This window comes from Gamsiella multidivaricata, assembly GCF_025024155.1.
Source record: "Gamsiella multidivaricata strain RSA 2152 chromosome Unknown BC939scaffold_1, whole genome shotgun sequence".
Taxonomy (NCBI): domain Eukaryota; kingdom Fungi; phylum Mortierellomycota; class Mortierellomycetes; order Mortierellales; family Mortierellaceae; genus Gamsiella; species Gamsiella multidivaricata.
The window spans coordinates 771,875-789,843 of NW_026251709.1; the positions used below are offsets into that span (position 1 = coordinate 771,875).

The window sequence follows — 17,969 nt, forward strand, 5'->3', positions numbered from 1 at the left end:
AATAGACGTTTCTATATTGCAGCTCGTTGCCCAATCAGTCTGCTCCATGCAATACACAAACCACTTTTGGGTCAAAAAATGTGCGGGACTGCAAAAAGGGTTTTCTACTCTTGATTGGAGTGCACACTGCAGTTCTCGGGAAACTGCTTAAGCGACCATCTTTTGTGGCGCTCTCCATCTTTCTCTCCTACTCCTCCTCACTCCCGCAACTTTGATACCCCTCCTCACCATCCTCACTTCCTCAGCATGTCTTTCAAGCGTCTCCTCCCCTTCTTTGGACTCTTGTTCCTCGAATTCGTAATCCTTACTGTCTATCACCGTCCAGATGTCCGAAGGATTATGTCGAAAGAAGAGATCGTGCCAAAGGAAGCGATCGTACCAAAGGAAGCGATCGTACCAAAGGAAGCGATCGTACCAAAGGAAGCGATCGTACCAAAGGAAGCGATCGTACCAAAGGAAGAACCCTTCCAACATGACCGCACTCCATGCAAACGAGACCAGGACGGCGACACTCCCCTAACTGCCAGCATAAAAGACGGTAACGACTGCCTCATTTACCGACCCGACGCCAAGGTGGCCCTAATCACCTCCTATTTCCGGACAAACGAACAAGGGCGCCAAAGAGAGCTCGATGAATCTTTAGCCAGTATCTCCTCCAACCCAATTTTTGACCAAGTTCACGTCATGGTCGAAAAGAAACACCAGCCCTTACCGTCCTTTGCTGAGCTGGCACCCCACGTACGACAATCCGTGATCCCAAAACGACCATTCATGGGCGACTTTATCCAGTATGCATGCGACCACCTCATGGACTATCGGGTCATGTTCTCAAACGCCGATATCCTCTTTGACTCCTCGATCGGCTATTTCACCATGATGTCCGACAAGGTCTTCGATTCGACCTTTTATGCGATCACACGCTGGTATAAGCATGAGACTGAGGGCATGACACCGAACCCGTTTCAATGGGGTGGAAGCTACGATACCTTTGTGTTCAAGCCCAGGAGCATCTGTACGAACCAAACGGCGCTCCAGGACTTGGTCTCGAATCTGGATTTTCACCTGGGCGTCATGGGGATGGAGAACAGGCTCCTGTGGGAGGTTAGGCGACAGTACCCGGAGATGAGGCTGATCAATCCTTTATGGCAGGTCAAGACCGTCCATAACCACGCTAGTCCTGAGCGATCGGCAGAGTGGGCGAAGAGAGTCGATTCTGGAGGAAAGAGTATCGTTATTTCTTGGGAATACATGGTTTGATAACCTCCTATCCCCCCATCTCCACCCATCCTTCCTACCTTAACCTCTCACTATGTTAGACTATTTACTTCCTCTTATATACAATAATACTGCACGCATATAACAATGCATCGAAAGCATCTGGGAAGGTTCTGGGTTCTGTTCTGAAAGTACGCAGGCTTCAGAGACACCTGAAATTAAGTTCACACGCACCTGGTAGGTAGTCCATCTTCGGTACCTCCCGGCACCTCCCTCCCCCCCCCCCCCCCTGGACGGGTGATATATAGTTCCGCTGAACAGACGTCCTGAGCCCCCAATACTAGTCTAAGTTACTCCAGGTCCCCCTGAGTTCCCAAGATTGTAATCTCCAGAGGAGGGGGACAAAGATATGGGTAACTGTGTTCAGGTTCTTTCCCCTCCACAAAAAAAATATATATATATGTGTCTGCTGGGCCTGTCCCATTGCTCAGTCTTCTGATGCATGCACCAAGCGTCTGTTGATTTATTGATACATCGACAGCAGATGTCTCCGACCAAACATGCATGCGTGCGTGCGTGCCTCGATGGAAAACAGATATGTGATGTTAGGGTATGCATCTATGCCATTGCACAGCGGAGCCTCCTGCAACTGTCCACGTTCCCAATGAGTGGATTATTGTCATAACTATTACTACTACCATTAATATTACTACCGTGATGAATATCTCAAATAGAGCGAGAAGGGAGGGAGGACACATATAAGGAAGAGCTATTTACTAACAATAGCGACCAGTGGCTCCAGATCAGACGCAACAGCCCCATCTCCACCTCCTCCGCGTCCTCCTATCGTCGCCTGTCCTCCATCATGCTGATGACCATGAGAACTGACTCTGTGCGCAACACTCCTCCAAAGCCTACTGAATTTGCCGCCCGAAACCAAATCCGTGGACTTTGTCCTAAAAGATCTCTCCGCACCCGTCGACATCGTCCTCGGGACCATGCCTGCAGTCGCAGGCGTCTGTGATGAGGATGAGGATGAAGAAGGAGGTGTAGAGGGCGAGGGAGTGCTCAGGTTGCGGTGATGTGTCTGTGCACTCGGCCGGGGCTGTGCAGGTCGTGCGGGGAGTGAGGATGGCGGGACTCGTGAGACGGGCATGGACGTGGATCTGCCAGATGTGCCGAGATCACCTTCTATAGATGGACGGATTAACATGGGCACCGATACACCCCCCGCCTCGCCGCCCGACCTCATCATCGTCGCCCTCGTCGAAATCTTAGCGCTCGGCGGCTCTCCCCCCACCTTCGTTCCCACCTTTCCCTCTATATCCTCATCCACCGCCGTCCTCGCCGTTGAGGGATCCTTCCACTGGTCCAGTTCCTTGAACGAGACCGTCTTCGTACACTTGGCACTCTGACTTTTCTTCAACGGGAACTCTGGGGTCTGTCGAAACTGTCGTGACTGCCGTTGCTGCTGCTGTTGTGGTACAGATCCTCGTCTCGTCTTGTCCGCTCCTGCGGCACCGGCACCGGGGCCACGATGCGGACGTGAGATCTCGTCGCGCATATGAAAGACCATCCGACATTTCGTCGGGATCGCGTATACGTTCTCAGAGGGAGGCTGTGGACCGTTAGAGATGTACATCGATAGAGGTAGGCATCGTGTGCCGTCCTCGTTCTGCCCGACGCCGTGCTCGTGACCGTGGCCGTGGACAAGTCCGTCCTCGGAAGAATGCCTTCTTTGACCCTGGGATGATCCTGATTTAGCTGTTGCTATTGTTGTCGTCGTGGACTCTGCGGGGAGAGAGACAGGTCTTGTATGCTGCTGCTCCACTCCCGCTGCCACTACTGCTCCTGCTCCTGTTCCTGCTCCTGCTGCATCTGTTGTTGCTGTCATCATCTCTTTCGTCGCCCGCATACATGGGACTATTCCTACTCTGCTACCGCTAGCTCCATTCATGCCCATCGACGACGTCAATATGTTCTTTTGACCCTGCACGGACACCAACTCTGTTTGTCCTTGGACAACAGCAGCCATCATCACATCATCCTTCAGAGCCTTTGTACCATCGCCATCGCCTTTGCTGTTGCCTCTGCCGCCGTCGTTGTCACGCCTTGGCCTTGTCGCCCCTGTTCTGCCACGGCCCTCATCATCAGCATCGCCGTCGTCCCAGAAGGCACTGAAGGGTGCATAAGTCCAAAAGGCCGACGGCGCCGACGACGACAGGGACGCTGTTTCTGAAGAGCTCACTCTATTGGCCGCCTGAAGACTGTTACCGGTAATAGAAAGGGCGATGGGTTTGGGCTTTCTGATGGGAACGGCTGCGTGGAAATTGGGTCGACGATCGCATTCAAAGGAGACTCGTCCGGAAGGATTCGAGGGAATGGTTCGAGAAGGTTGGCCTGCTCGCTTCATTGGTCTGTGTTGTGTCTTGCTGAGTTTTCTTTTTTAACTGCTCTGTTTGCTTGATTAGTTCTTGGATGGTGTGGGAGGGAGGTGTTACTTCAACGGACGGTACCTGGTGTCTGGGACCAGGTTGTGAATGCTGAGAATGAAGGAGACGTTTGGATTTGGACTGCGAGGGTCTATTCCTTGAAGAGCTGGAATGGGATGGAGAAAGAGGAAATGTGGAGCTTTGTGTTGCTTTTGTGCATCAGGTTTGGTGTGGAAGGGTTTGAGAATGGCAAAGTACAGTGCAAGGCGGGTGAGATGTATGGAGAAGAGGAACTGGAGGTGAAATAAGGGAGCAGCAGATGACTTCCAGCAAACGAGGAGGAAAGGAAGATGGAGGAGGAGGAGGAGGAGGAGCTGAAGGAGTTAAAGGCGTGAAGGAGTTGAGTGCCTTCACACTGTGGGTTGGGTGCATATCATATCCCGAATAAACTTTTTTAAGGTTGATTTTATTATTATTCTTTTGGTTCACATTCCACTTCTTGCGTGCCTTCGGTTGGACAAGGACGAATCTCCTGCTTTTTTACTTTCTAATGCCAACCCTTGCTGCTCACACCGCCAGCTTATCCGTCTGTCTGCCGTACGCTACGGCGTGTGCTTTTTCTTCTGGCCGACCTCTTCTTCTTCAGCCCTATCCCTATCCCCATCCCTCGTGTCCCCATCCATCGCTCGCCTTTGTCCTACTTTGTTTTTCCTTAACCCCATGTCCAGTTGCTGGGTGCTACCACGCGCTCCAAAACATTCCACCATCTTTTGTTTGCTGATGCTATCCCCTAGTTCCTCGTATGTTTCCCCCCTGTGTCATGCTAGGCCTGTGGGTCGGGTTGTTCCTCATGATAAAAAAAAAAGCCTTTACAACTGCTTCACCCAATTCTTATGTAGTGGAGGGCGATGCGAGTGGAATGATAAAATTCAAATAAAATAAAAAATAATAATGAAGTGGAGCATGGAGCATGGAGAATGGCAAAGGGTGTAGGGTCCTCTGGTGAGTCCAAGGCCACACTCACTCTCCCTTGGAAACGCACATTCCAAGACCCAAGTTCGAGATCGATCAAATCAAAGGAAATCGGGCCAAGTTCCTCTCTGGTTTCTGTTGCGAACACAAACAAATAACGGTGTCAACATACCGAATGCGCGGTAGTGGTCTACCTTTTTTTCCTGTGATTTTTTGGTATGGCATGTGTCATGAATAACCGCGCTCCAGAACAGCGGCAGAAACCAAAGAAAAAAAAAAAAAAAAAAAAAAGGTGGCCTGATCAACTTCACAAGGGCAACAATGTTCCCCCGACTCAAATATCATGCTATCGAGTAACATCCGACTCATTGCCTTTAGACAATCGAAAGGCGTATGATAATAAAGAAATGATGATCTTTATAGAAATGCTATGATAATGCTATGCCAATGCAACTATGTATGAATGAATCTTTTTTGTAGTCTTTAAATGAAATGATGGGTATGCGTCAACTGGTCGAACGTATCAAGGAACGAACGGGATATAAAATGAGAAGAAAAAAAAAAAAGATGGATGAACACATGAGATATGCCTGCGTCCAAAAAGCACAACGACCCCAACGCCATGGATGGAAACAAAAGAATGTCTCAAATGACACTCATCAGCAGAGAAGAGAGTGTAAAAAAAAGAGAAAAATAAAGTAAGAACGATCTGCACCTGGTACGCACGGCCTCTAATAATGCTGCTCAAACATGGCGGTCATGCTGTCCCTGCGATCCAGAAACGAGGCGCCGTTCATGTTGTGAAGCTGGTTTCCAAGTCCGCTTGGCTGGGACGGGGTCGAGTTCCGCACACCGAGTGGGTTCTTCGAGTAGCTGAGACGAATACCACCCTTGACAGAGTTGCTCAGTGGGTTGCCATACAAATCGTTCAGCGCCTGGGTCGCACACTCGATGTTCTCAAACTCGACAAAGCACATCGGTCCATTGGACTTTGTACGGAAGCACAGGCGGCGGTATCCCACGCAGCGCGAAAACAGGGCCCGAAGTTCGTCCTCAGACGTGTTCATCGGCAGGTTTCCGACATAAAGCGTGTTGCACGGAGGGTTTTGGTCACCAGGATTGACAGGCGGACGGAATCCGGGGGAGGCCACGCCAGGCGAAGGAATGGGTGCTGAGATCAACGCCGCTGCAGCGGTGGTGTTGATAGGCAGTCCCTGGAACCTGGGGTTGGGCAGGTCCTCGTTGTTGAAAAGAACGCTGTTGAACCCGCGCTCGGTGTGTGCTGGAATCGACTTTGAGAGGTATCCTGAAGTGGTCGTCGGTGTGTCGTTGTCTAGATCCAAAAAGTTCTTGTTGAATCGCTGTGAGCTTGCGAGGCCAATGTGACGACCGCTGCTGAAAGAGTTAGAGACGGAGTTGGGGAACGAGCCAGCGATCGATCCACCCAGCCCTCCGGCATTGTTGCTCAGACTACCCATCGACAAGGGGTCGACTCTGTTCATATCAAAGACACTCTGGCGCCCCAGAAACGAAGACGAGAGATCCGACTGCTGCTGCTGGATCGAATTCTGATGGCGACCTCCGAATGATTCTGAAGAGCTGAGGTTGGACGTGCTGTTGGGCGCATAGACATCCGCATAGAAATCATAGCTGCTGGGATAGTCCTTCGGGGAGAGAAGGTCGCTGGGCAAGGCAGGGCTGCAGGGGACGGAGTGAAAGGCATCGTAGGCGGCGGACCCAGCGAGACTGTTGCGGTGCTGGAGAGGGTGGGGCAGCTTTGCGTTGCTGATACCGTTGTGGTTGCCGTTGATGCCAATGGGTGTGGGAGGCATGGCGGCAGCAGCAGGGTTGATTGCAACCGCGGAAGTGGCAACCAGTTCGTTGGAGAGACCTCTGCGGGTATGAAGGTTCTTCTTGGCCATCTCGGCCTTGAGCAGGGAGCCCTTTTCGGCGTCGACCCTACGTCCGCTAAGCACGGTGATGGCCTGCAGGGCCTCCTGGTGAGTGCGGAACTTTGCAAATCCAATCTAAATTTCCCCGAGTGAGCGAGCCCAGAGAAATGAACGGGTTAGCTTCATACTTCATATCCGGGATTGTGTCCTTATTTGCTTGTTGGCTTCTACTTGGGATGATGCAGCAGGGGCATCGGTGTTCCCGTCCTTGGGTTCTCATGTTCTGTTTGTGCTCCTGCAATTGGGTCGTGAGGCCGATGAGATTGAGCAGGGGGGGGATGCATATGTCATCTGTTTACTTTTTTCCTGCTGAGATAACACAAACAGCACCAAAAAGAAAAGGAAAAAAAAAATGAAAAAGAAAACGAACCAAAGGATGGGCTGGCAGAGAAGGGCATTTTCATCCATACGAAGGGGATAGTAGACTAGAAAAGGGATGGAAGACGTCTTGCCCGCAGGAAATAGCAGGGAAGCGGGCTAGTGATGCAAGCATGGGCAGGCGAGCATGCGAGGGATGGGCGAGAAACAGAGATGAGGCCCTGATCACAAACGGTCGTAGACTTACAATCTGCTTGCGAGGGTTGATTCCATTCACACCCAGGGTCAGGGCATCGTCCTCCTGCTGGTCCTTGTTCGGGATCTTGAGTGTCGCCGCCTCGAACCCCGGCGTAAACACAAACATGTTTTGGAACTCTCGTTCCTGCATGTCGTCCGGAAAGCCAACGACAAAGATGGTCGAGATCTCTTCTTGCTGGCCAGTACTGCTGGTGTTGCTGCTTCCATTGACAGTGATATTGCCGTTCCCATTAGCATTGCCGTTGCCGTTGCCACTGTAGCTATGGAGACCCGAGCTCAGAGTGGAGGAGGTCGTTGGAGAGTAATTCTGAGCCGCCAGACTGAGGCCACTGAGGCCACTAGTCAGACTGCCGATATGAACACTGTTGCTGTTGTTGTTACCGGCTTGCAGACTGGACTTGGAGATGCTTGAGCTGAGATAGTCAGAGATACCAAAGGAGCCGGATATACCACCGTTGCTATTGTTGCTCAGACTGCTGCTGAGGTAATTGATGCTCTTGACCGAGGAGGAGTAGTCCTGGGGCCCATTGGAGAAGGGACCGCTGCCGACGATGTTGAGGGTGGCAGCGGACATGGCAGCAGATACGGCAGATGTCTGCGAGGGGGGCGAGATTGGGGAACAGTGGGAGGCAGCAGGGGTGGTGGTGGAGGTGGAGGGGGAGGAGAGGATGGGGGAGGAGGAGGAGGAGGAGGAGTTTGAGACGGAGTGGATGGCCATCGTTTTAGGAGGCACTCGTCCTTTGTTGCTGTTGCGTCGAGGGCGGTACCGAGCAGAGTAAGGGAAGTAAAGAAGGAGTGATTATCGATAACAAACACGAGGAGGATGGGGATAGAAAGATGAGAATAGAAGGATAGTAGGATAGAAGAAGAGAAAAGGTGAACTGAAAAAATCTTTATAGCAAAGAAAGAATATTAAAGGGTGGAGATAAAGGGGAGATGAAGAAAGGGATGATGATGATGATGATGATGATGATGATGATGATGATGTAGGATGTAGGATGTGGATGAGGATGATGACGATGACGCTCAGGATGATGATCAGTTAAGGTGCTTTGAGGGGGAAAGTCTTGCCTGGTGTGGGGGACATGGGATGGCCCGCACGCACTGTCTGCCACTTATATCGCAGTGAGTACGTGGCCCGGGTATACATTTCACACTTTTCATATTACGGAATGGCAATCAAAGCAGGGACCACCCCGCCTGTTTCATCTTTTTACTCTTTCTGTCCCGCCATCTTTCCTCCCCCTATCCCTCTCCCCTTCCCTTCCCCAGGCTGGAGACGATTGTCACCCATCTTTGTTGATCCCAATGGGTCTCCTAATGCTCTTCTCAGATCCATTTAGCCACACAGACAGTGGCTAGATAGGAGGGGAGGGGGACATGAATAAAGAAAAGAGATATGGAAGGCGGCAGAGAAGAGAGCCCTGTGTGCGTTCATTTTTCTTTGTTTTGCATCACTCGACTCAATTACCATCCTCTGCACTTCCCAATTGGATTGGGCATTTCCGAATCGATATATATTCCAGGAATCAGCAGATCTTTGATGGTTTTACTTCATAGCCATGTAGCAAGCAGAGTAAGGTGGGCACGGTTCTCTGCAGGAGACTACCCGGGGCTACTCGATAGTCCAGTAGATTATGCGTGCTGCGAAGAGGACCGTGGATGCTCATTTATTACCACACGACTTGCAGCATCCGATCGCCGTTGCACACGAGCAAGTACCAGGGGTGGAACGTGCACTTTTGCATATCTTCAAGTCACCCTTAATGTCATCTGTCGATGAACACTGCTCTCAAAGTTGGCTGCACGTAGACCGCCTCTGCCGCGCGGGACGGAGGAGGTATAATAAAGACCGTCATAGTAAGTGAGAAATTGAAAGAGAGCAAAAGTTCTCAGGAACAACGTTTTTCAACCTGCCTTTTATACTCTGCAAAATGGCACAATGCCACAAACACACAACCCTGGTATAGATGCTCTCTCCCAGATGGACTCGCCCACTTCTCCTTCCTCGGACTGGTTGCCAAACCAAATTTGCTTGAACACATGCCATGCAGACGGCGCAATGTACTTTACTGTAGGACGAAACCTTGTTCCTCACACGTTTATTTTGATCCGCTTGGGTCATCCTCCGTCTGTATCTCTGTCGCTTCATATATCTCTTTTTTGTCGCTGTCGCACTCGTCCAAAGGTTTCTCCGAAAGAGCGAACTCTTGTTTGCTCTCCTCCTTCGCGATTACCAGGCGATCTGTACAGTCAAGCAACCTCGTGAGGAAGCACCAGCCTGTTGAGCTCTTAATGTCAGTCCAGGCCTCGCTTCGCCTTGGTACCTGTCCTCGGAGGACATGAGTATATATATTCCGGACACTGTTTTCGCCTCTCCTTCCTTCCTTCCTTCACTCTCACCCACTCCAACCCCTCTCTATCTTGCTCTGTCCTCTTTGATATACCCCTCCGTAGAAGAACACCCAGCCATGGCACTTAAAGACGAGCACCCCCATCTGTCTGCCATCAGCGGCTTTGTTTCCCAAATCGGCAACAAGATCTCAGGCATCTTCGGTAAGGACGACGACCAGCCCAACCACGACGGGACCATCATCACCATTCATGACCGAGACCAGCACAATATCGATCCACTTCTCGAAGACCCAGAAGAATGCGAGGACTGTAATGTCGAAGCCGTCCATCAAGAGTACGAACGCATCCTTCCAGCCGCCCAATTCAAGTGTGGCCCCGTCCTTCGTTACCAAGACATCCAGGTCGATCGTCGTCGGTGGGTTGGCTCTGCGCTGATCGTCACCGATAAAGAGGCTCAGCCCCCGCGTCTAGTCATCAAGGACCCTACAAAGTCCCGCCTCGGCTACTCCCAGCCACGACACCTCGAGACTTGGCAGGAAAATCGCTTCTACCGCTACGAGATCCAACTGACCCTGATGGCACATCGGGAGAAGAGGATTGAGTTCTGGTTCGAGACCGAGGATGGCCAGCGTGCGGCAGAGCCTCAGAAGTGGAACTTTTATATTCCGGCGCTGGAAGAGGGCTTCAACTGGGCCTTCTATTCCTGTAACGGATTCACGTCCGATGTCGAGGACCCAGAGAAGAACTTCCATGGGGCTAATCCTCTATGGGACGATTTGTTGGTCAAGCACGACCAAAGGCCCTTTCATGCCATGGTTGGAGGCGGCGATCAGATCTATAACGATGATGTACTGGCAATGCCCGAGATGGCCGAGTGGTTGGCTATGGACGAGGAGAACCGAATCGGAACTGAATTCACGAACGATAAGAGGTACGCGGCCGAGAAATACTACTTTGACCACTACGTCAAGCACTTTACCACGGGTTCCTACTCCAAGGCCTTGTCGTTGATCCCCTCAGTGAACACCTGGGACGACCACGATATTATTGATGGCTACGGATCTTATCCCTCCAAGTACCAGCTCTGTCGTGTCATGCAAGGTAAAGCTGATTTTTATTTTTTTTTGCAAGGTTCAACTGAGCCCATAGTCTGTGTTTTTTTAACGCGCAGTTTAAAAGTGCTCCTGGTTTGTCTCACTCTCGCCCATCCATCTCATTTGTTTATTAGGAATCGGCGCAGCCGCTTCACGCTTCTATCTTCTCTTCCAGCAACACGCTAATGCAAACACAACCACTCAGGCTGGTCTCCAAACCTCTGCCTCCGGCAAAGGTTGGAACTGTATCACACACTTCGGCAAGCGAACCCTGGTCGTCCTGCCCGATACCCGTTCAGAGCGAAGCAAGAGTATGATTCTTTCGAACGAGACCTATAACCTGTTGGAGAGCGTGATTAAGGAAAAATTGCTGCCCACGACCAAGCATGTGGTCATTGTTCTGGGAACACCGTTGGTCTACCCAGCCCTGAAGCTGTTTGAAGAGGTACTGGAGAAGATGGGAGACGCGTTGTCGAGGGGAAGCGTAATTGGCAAGATCTTTGGCAAGTGCAAGGCCTTTGGGAACGTTCTGGGACAGTTTGGTCCAGAGCTGTTGGATGATTTGGTAAGGAAGCAAACTCATTATGACAGCTGTTTTTGTGTACGTGCTTTTTTTATATTTCTGGCACCAGTGTCTAATGGTCTGTGGCTCTTTCTGTTATGTGGTAGGTCGATTCATGGGCCTGCACTGTCCATACGGACGAAAAGAAGCGACTTGTTGAGATGCTGCAAGCGATTGCCGTTCAGCGGGGTGTTCGTGTCACCTTTGTTGGTGGAGATGTAAGCTCTTCAATAGCATGGGGCGCTCGCATCTATTTGAGCTTTTTCCTTTGCATGCGATGCTGATGTTAGACCATTGCCATATTTATCAAATTTTTAGGTCCATGTGGGCGGAGCAGGTCGCTTGTTCGGTACCCAGAGCACTGATCGATTGAGCGATCCCTACGACATGGTTCAAGTCGTGTCCTCTGCCATTGTCAAGTAATGCCCTCCACCCCTCCCTCCTTCTCCCTTGCTAACCTATGCTCCCTACTCCAATATTTTTGTAAGGACACAGGCACTAACACGCACTTTTTTTTTTGTTTAATCTTACAACAGCGGTCCACCACCTGGCGCCGTCGTTTCTGCACTCCACAACGCCTCGAAGACCTACATCCTAAACGAATACACCTCCGAAGAAATGACCGAGATCTTCCACCAGGATGTCGATGGCCAACCTCTCGACAACAAGAAACTATTGAACCGTCGCAACTGGTGCACAGTCCGTGAGCTTGTCAACGAGGGCCAATTGAAGTTCACCCTTCGTGTCGAGAACGTGGATCATGTTGGGACTAAACAGTACCCGATCATCGTAGATAGCCTGCAACTTGCACCCCGCGAGGAGTAAATACATTTGTTTTGTTTTGTTTTAATTTTTCTTTTTCTTTTTCTTTTTCTTTTTTTTTTTTTGAGCAAGTGAGAGAAGGAAAAAAACGAATCCACATGCTGGGATCTGTTTTTATAGAGTGCTATCATTGCGAGTGTCCGATCTCATTCCCGCTTTGTATGCTCATGTTCTTCACGATCATGCTGGGTTTATATGTCAACGCCATCCATGTAGCCGATCTGCGCCCACAGCCGGAGACGTGTGCTAGTAGGCTTGACCCTTACTCTTGACATCCCTCCCGAGTTAAATCCTCCGGGGAGGTTGTTGCAGGCACGTAGTTTTTTTTGAATCGCTATCCTAATAGACCATGCAACCTCGTTAACATTCACTGAAATCACAGAAGGTCGAAGGCTATTCTCCTTCTGTCTCTCTATTATGAAATGGTCAATAGCAAGATGTACCAACATGGCACTTGCTCTTCTTTGATTAAAGGCCAAGCGTGACAATAAAGCACGCGAAACCAACAACGATGAGTTTTATAGAGTCAACGAATCCGCTTGCGCTTGCAGAGTTAGGTCTCTGCTTAATTTGAATAGGCGATGCTCCCATTATGTTTCCGTACCGCTGTCAACGGCCGGATCGTATCCAACAATAAGAATCTCCATGTCCCTCTTCATGCAGTCGTTTCCAGTCCCGCCGTTGTAACTGACCACGGCAGCATAGGAAAATGTATGCTCAAAGGACCGGTCTTTGGACTTTGGGCCCGAGTTGAGCCCACCAGCCATGCTATTGCAGCTACGTGCACCACTCGTGGTTTTGACAACCATGTGAGGTGCGCTGTCGGTCATGGGCCAGACAGCAGTATCTCCGGAAGCGATGGTGAGCTCCTTGGGCGAAAACATACCGTTAATGATGTTGACGTCCCAGGTTTTTACACCCAAGGCCGGGGCGATGGCGGCGGAGATGAGAACGAGAGGGATGAATTGCATTCTAAAATGAGATGCATATGTGTCGACAGGTGTAGACAGTTGCAGTAAGGAGAGAATGCTAAGAGGATGGAAAAACGAGGCTTGGATTATATAACTCGTTATCTGGTCGTTCTCCTCGCAATCGGTGCATTTGAGAGGCTCCTTGTAGGGACGAGATGTTTAGATCCTTGTTTAAATAACAGGTCTTTACTTTCTATTACATTTGCTTCCCTTTCTCCTGGATATGGGCGCCTGTAACTTCAACAGCGTAATGTCGCCTGCGTGTATCTGTTTGATCGGTGGATCCTAGCAACGATTGTGTGAAGGTGCCACGACCTACGCTTAGATCCTATATTTAAGGCGGAAAATGAGATATAACGCCTTTCCATGCTGTTTTACTCGGCAACATTCTATTATATTACAATCCATAGAGGTATTCGTAGAGATTCAAAAGCGGTAATAAAAAATCAAGGCCCCATTAAAGGACAAGGGTGCTAGTAAAGCAGGTAATGCCAACAAGGCGCTACGACCTCGCCGGTGATGTATCCGCTCGCAGCGCTGGGCTACTGCGTGGGTGGTGATATCAGGAGCCATAGTACCCGTGCCAGTAACCATATACGTGCCAGTAGCGCCCTGAGGACCCGTAGTCATTATTTCAATGATAGCCTTGGGTCCTACAACAAGCATTCTTGTAGTTCTCATTGATACAGTATCTGTCTACCAGAAATCACCCAAATCAAGTAAAAAAGTGACTGGTTAGAATTCAGAATAGGTTGGGTGTTCGTGCACGTTATTTTTGTATGTTGAACTTACAAATTTTGAAAGAGGGTTCCGACCCCCTATGATTATGTTGATGGCATGAACTTGGCAGGTCGGCACTGGTTCTGAATTTGCGACAGACACACGGTGGCAATGTTCTCAGAGCCGACAATATCGCGATCAAAGAACATTTGACAGCTTCGGCAGTACTTTGACCGCCTCTTGTCGGACTCCAAGAACGCCATACACTGGTCACGAGGGCACCGAGCACTGGTGTAGTACTCGTGCACCCCGACCACAGTGTGTCTCATAGCCTTTGCCTATCAGCAGCGTCAAGGAACAAACAAAAAGATGAGAAAAAGTTGCAGTGCAGATGAGAGATGGTATGCCACCCTTTTTTTTTTTTTCTCCTTCCTACCTTGCCGACAAATTTCTTCTCGAGTGCGCTATGCTTGCTTGGCAGGCCAGTTTGCGAATCAAAAGAGCCCAATCCTACCGCAAACACCACTTTTACACCATCCTGCGAGCTCAGCGGCTGACCAACAAAGTCCTTGCTGACGGCGAGGTCAAGCAAGGCCGCAACTGCGTAGTCATACGTTGCCTGTTGAGCCTTTTGAAGATCCCAGCGCTTCCTTAGCATTCACTGACTGTTGTAAAAGTTAAAAAGGCAGACTCTCGTGGTGGGCGCGGCAGTGCCGTCCATACCAGGCGCCTCCAGGTACGCCAGATATTCCTCGATCTTCTCCACGGTAAATGAGGGCAGTCTTGCCTAAAGAACATCAATGCGTGCCGCGGCCTTCTGCTTTTCTAGGAGACGCTTGAAGAGCATATAAGGCCTGTAGAGGAATGCCCTGCGGATTCGTAAAGACTCTCTTTTCGTAGGTAAGGCGGGGTCGATTCTTGTCGCTGTCATTGTGTAAATCTCACCCGGGTCAATGCCGATGACCACAGTATCGCCTGGTGGACAAGTGCCAGGAGAGTTGAAGTGCACCTCCACGTTTTCTAGGATCTTTGAACTTCGCTTCCAGTTGATGGTGTTGCAAGTGATATCGATCGTATCTGCGCATGATGTCGGAACAGATGAGGCTTCTGAGCTGGATGAGGACGAAACAGCCGCAGTAGGGTCTACGGGTGACAGTTGGTGTATCGACAGCCTCTGCCGCTTTGAACTTTCTGGCGTCGAAGACGGGAGCGTGATGCGTTTCTTTTTGGCGGGTCCTGCCGCAGCTGCGACCGGATCTGTACCAGATTCGCCCCCTCCACTTTCAAGAAACGCGTCGTCGAGGTCATAGTCACCGTCAACATCGTGGAACAGGGTCACGTCCTCGTCGCCGTCGCCATCGTCGTCGTTGTCGTGCTCTTCTTCATCGTCGTCATCGCCCCTGATGCTTTGGCGGGGTGCTCGGCATCGCGTTGTCGTTGTGTGATGCGCAAGAAGATGCAACACCAGTCCGTTCGTGCAGATGATGCCCCGAAGCTTGAACCTTGTGTGGTACTGTCTGTCACTCTGAAACGAAACCTTCCTGTAATACCCGTCAAAGCGCGTCGCCGGGTCCAGTCTGTATAGCAGCTTCTCGATGAGGATCCCTTTCTTGCCGATGACCTTGGCTTCCGCAGCGTTGGATGTTGTATCGCTCAGCATTCGGACTATAATTGGCCGTGTCGTATTGCTTGTATAGAATAAATGGACAAGGTCCGCCTCTGACAAGAACACGAAGTCAGCTGCAAACTTTGCCTTGACAAAGTCTACAAACATGCGCTTCTCGGTATTCTTTTCGAAGAAGTAGTCGATCGGATTGACAGCTTCGGGGCGCTCTTCGTTCTCGGAAAACTATTAAAGAAATTTGAAGAGCTAATGGTCAACACTAGTGCTCCGAAAAGCAAGGAACACAACGGATACATCTTGCATACTCTTTAACATACCTTTGTGCCATAGTAATGGACTCGCACTGCATTGTAGACTGCCGCAACAGCAAGCTTCGAGACCGTCAAAGGGAACACCTCTGGTTCTCGTTGGCGAAAGGGGACAAAGCCGGTGAACGTCGTGTACGCTTCAAAGACACGTCGGGCATGGGTGGCTGTTGGTTGTGGTTGTGCCTGTACATATGCCTGTACTTGCGGTTGTGGGACGCCAGGGACCAACGGCGTATTTTGAGTGCTCATTCTGCGCGCAGGGGCAACCGATACTCGAACAGCCTGGGAACCTCGTCCTTCTTGACCACTGCACAAGAATGTGTTGAGTGCAAAGTAGAAGGCCTTGCTGTCGATAATGTCTGCAATATCCTCCTTCTGCTGTGTCACGTCTGTCGCTGTGTCCTTGGAACGAACAAGCCGCGCGATATCCAGCGCAATAGCCTCGTACATATGCATCTGGATCGCGTTAAGGATCGCAACCGTTGAACGTAGCCTGTCTGAAAGGAACTTGCTTTCTGCAACCGAGATCTGATCCATTCGCTTTACGTTGGCCTGGATACCCCCACAGTGAGTGCCTTGGTTATATGCAGCTTGCGGAGGCGGCGGTTCGCTGCAGTTGCAGAAGTGGGCCGTGGGTTCGATGGGTCGGCAGAGCCCACCCCTTTCCGTTTTCTCGGCAGTGCCCCCTTCTTCCTCTTTTTCTTGTTTTTCTTCTTCATGACCGCCTTCCGAGTCTTGACGGGGGGCTTTGCTTTTGGCTGCGGGCGATCGTGAGGTACGGCAGTCGAGAAGTCAATCGATTGTCGCGGTAGGATCGATTTCTTGTCTGAAAAGATCGGCCGGAACTGGTTCCGCTTTGAGTTCCTCGCAACGTAGAAGGGAACCGCACTAGTAAATATACGCATACATCGCCATGCAAAAGGTGTTAGAGAACTTGATATCTGTACAACGCGTGCGTGAATGAAGTGGTGTCGCACTTAAATTACCTTTTACTCGCATGCTGATATGTAGCGACGGCAAATCGCTGCAGCTTGAGATGCTGGAACTGCGGTGCTGCACTGCTGAAATCAAAGCCGAGCATGTCCTCATCGGCGGCCTCATCTCCTGGTTGCAGTTGGAGCACTTTCTCCTCGAGGTCCAAAAAGATGTCTTCCGATGGCTTGAATCGGCTCTGGTCGATAACCTCATGGGTTTTGATGGCTGCCATGAATCTGTAAGCATCGATCATATGGCTGATATCGGGCGACTGGGGTAGAGCGCGGATGATCTCCAGGTTGCGAACTATTCCAAGGCCGGGAATGTTCTCGGTATAGTCGTTCTTGGACACGATGGCCAGCAATGTCACATAGTCTGCGCTGGGAACCTGAAGTGCATTGGTAACACTCTCCTTGGTGTACAACGCGTAGGTCAGGCCGTAGAAGATCGGCCGCAAAACCTTGGTGACCGACGGATATATCAACAGATCGGAATCTGCTGACACTACGAAGCTACCGGCTGTCATGGTCAGTGTGCGTGCAATGCAGGTGTCGGCCTCGGTCCTGCAAGTGCAGACAGAAAACCCTTTTCTCGTAAGGCATCCCGGAGTGTCTGCTTGGCTGCTGCATCAAATCTGTATACATCGCGGAAGCCCTTCTTGATCTTCGCTACTACGCTCTTCGAGGTCAATTGGCCGTTCGATGACTTCGTGCTCATGACTTTCAAGTCCGCGTGCAACTTCTTGAGGTCCGCTGTCAGTCTGTTCTTTCGCCTGATGTGCTCGTTCCGCTTCTGTTGGGATAGGGCGCCATCGATGTGAATCGTACATTGCGCAGGGGTAAAGTCCTTCGCCAAACGCGCTGCCATCGCGAGACCGACAGTTCGGACCTTGCTTGGATCGTAATCATCCGTGATCTGGCGAACGAGGGATCCATAAAACGCGCCGAAGAGGTCAACCTCAATAGCTTTGTTCTGGTAATCTTGAGGATCCGCGGCAACTGGATCCAAACCGCGCTTCTTCAGAGCACCGTAAAGGCCTCTTATGCCCATGCTGTGATCACTATGGTGAGTTGAAAGCTTAGCAGTGTTAGTGAAACCCTCTCGTAAGGACGCTGAAGATATGGAAGGATAGGCTTGGAGGGTACATTACCTTTTCTACAGGCGTATAGTATCTAGCGTGAAGGTGTATATGGATAGCGAACTGCGGGCAAAGGGCAATGAGGAGAAAGCATGATGAACGAAGGGAGCTGTGAAGTGTGTGGCAGAATACTTATAGGCGAGAAGCAATGTCTGCTTTCTCACAATAAAAAAGACTTTCCACAATAAAGAAAGGCATTACCACAATAACAAAGACTTTCCACAGTAAAAAAGGCATTGCCACAATAACAAAG

General features: G+C 50.5%; 6 protein-coding genes across 6 annotated transcripts; 3 read left to right on the top strand and 3 right to left on the bottom strand.

Moving 5' to 3' along the window:
* The first annotated feature begins 436 nt into the window (after positions 1–436).
* On the top strand, positions 437–1,495 carry BC939DRAFT_434318 (uncharacterized protein). The gene has a single exon (XM_051553361.1). It carries the CDS (start codon positions 685–687, stop codon positions 1,255–1,257), a length of 573 nt encoding a protein of 190 aa, XP_051417913.1. The 5' UTR covers positions 437–684; the 3' UTR covers positions 1,258–1,495.
* A 222-nt stretch (positions 1,496–1,717) lies between these two features.
* BC939DRAFT_434319 (uncharacterized protein) lies at positions 1,718–4,073 on the bottom strand (the record flags this gene model as incomplete). Its single annotated transcript, XM_051553362.1, has 1 exon — positions 1,718–4,073. A coding segment is annotated over exon 1 (1,640 nt), but the record flags the coding sequence as incomplete, so codon positions are not given.
* Positions 4,074–4,106: 33 nt separating this feature from the next.
* Positions 4,107–4,637, top strand: BC939DRAFT_434320 (uncharacterized protein). The gene has a single exon (XM_051553363.1). It carries the CDS (start codon positions 4,198–4,200, stop codon positions 4,426–4,428), a length of 231 nt encoding a protein of 76 aa, XP_051417915.1. The 5' UTR covers positions 4,107–4,197; the 3' UTR covers positions 4,429–4,637.
* A 508-nt stretch (positions 4,638–5,145) lies between these two features.
* On the bottom strand, positions 5,146–7,721 carry BC939DRAFT_524394 (uncharacterized protein; the record flags this gene model as incomplete). The annotated part of the gene is made up of 2 exons (XM_051561254.1): positions 5,146–6,646; positions 7,137–7,721. 2 exons carry the CDS (start codon positions 7,719–7,721, stop codon positions 5,351–5,353), a joined length of 1,881 nt encoding a protein of 626 aa, XP_051417916.1. The 3' UTR covers positions 5,146–5,350.
* A 1,897-nt stretch (positions 7,722–9,618) lies between these two features.
* On the top strand, positions 9,619–11,983 carry BC939DRAFT_498169 (uncharacterized protein; the record flags this gene model as incomplete). The annotated part of the gene is made up of 5 exons (XM_051559780.1): positions 9,619–10,603; positions 10,731–11,161; positions 11,266–11,376; positions 11,477–11,577; positions 11,695–11,983. The coding sequence occupies 5 exons, from the start codon at positions 9,619–9,621 to the stop codon at positions 11,981–11,983; spliced, it is 1,917 nt and encodes a 638-aa protein (XP_051417917.1).
* A 587-nt stretch (positions 11,984–12,570) lies between these two features.
* Positions 12,571–12,951, bottom strand: BC939DRAFT_498170 (uncharacterized protein; the record flags this gene model as incomplete). Its single annotated transcript, XM_051559781.1, has 1 exon — positions 12,571–12,951. One exon carries the CDS (start codon positions 12,949–12,951, stop codon positions 12,571–12,573), a length of 381 nt encoding a protein of 126 aa, XP_051417918.1.
* Positions 12,952–17,969: the final 5,018 nt, after the last annotated feature.

Coding starts and splice junctions, on each gene's coding strand:
- BC939DRAFT_434320 (XM_051553363.1), top strand. CDS start 4,198: ATGCCAACCCTTGCTGCTCACACCGCCAGCTTATCCGTCTGTCTGCCG.
- BC939DRAFT_434318 (XM_051553361.1), top strand. CDS start 685: ATGGTCGAAAAGAAACACCAGCCCTTACCGTCCTTTGCTGAGCTGGCA.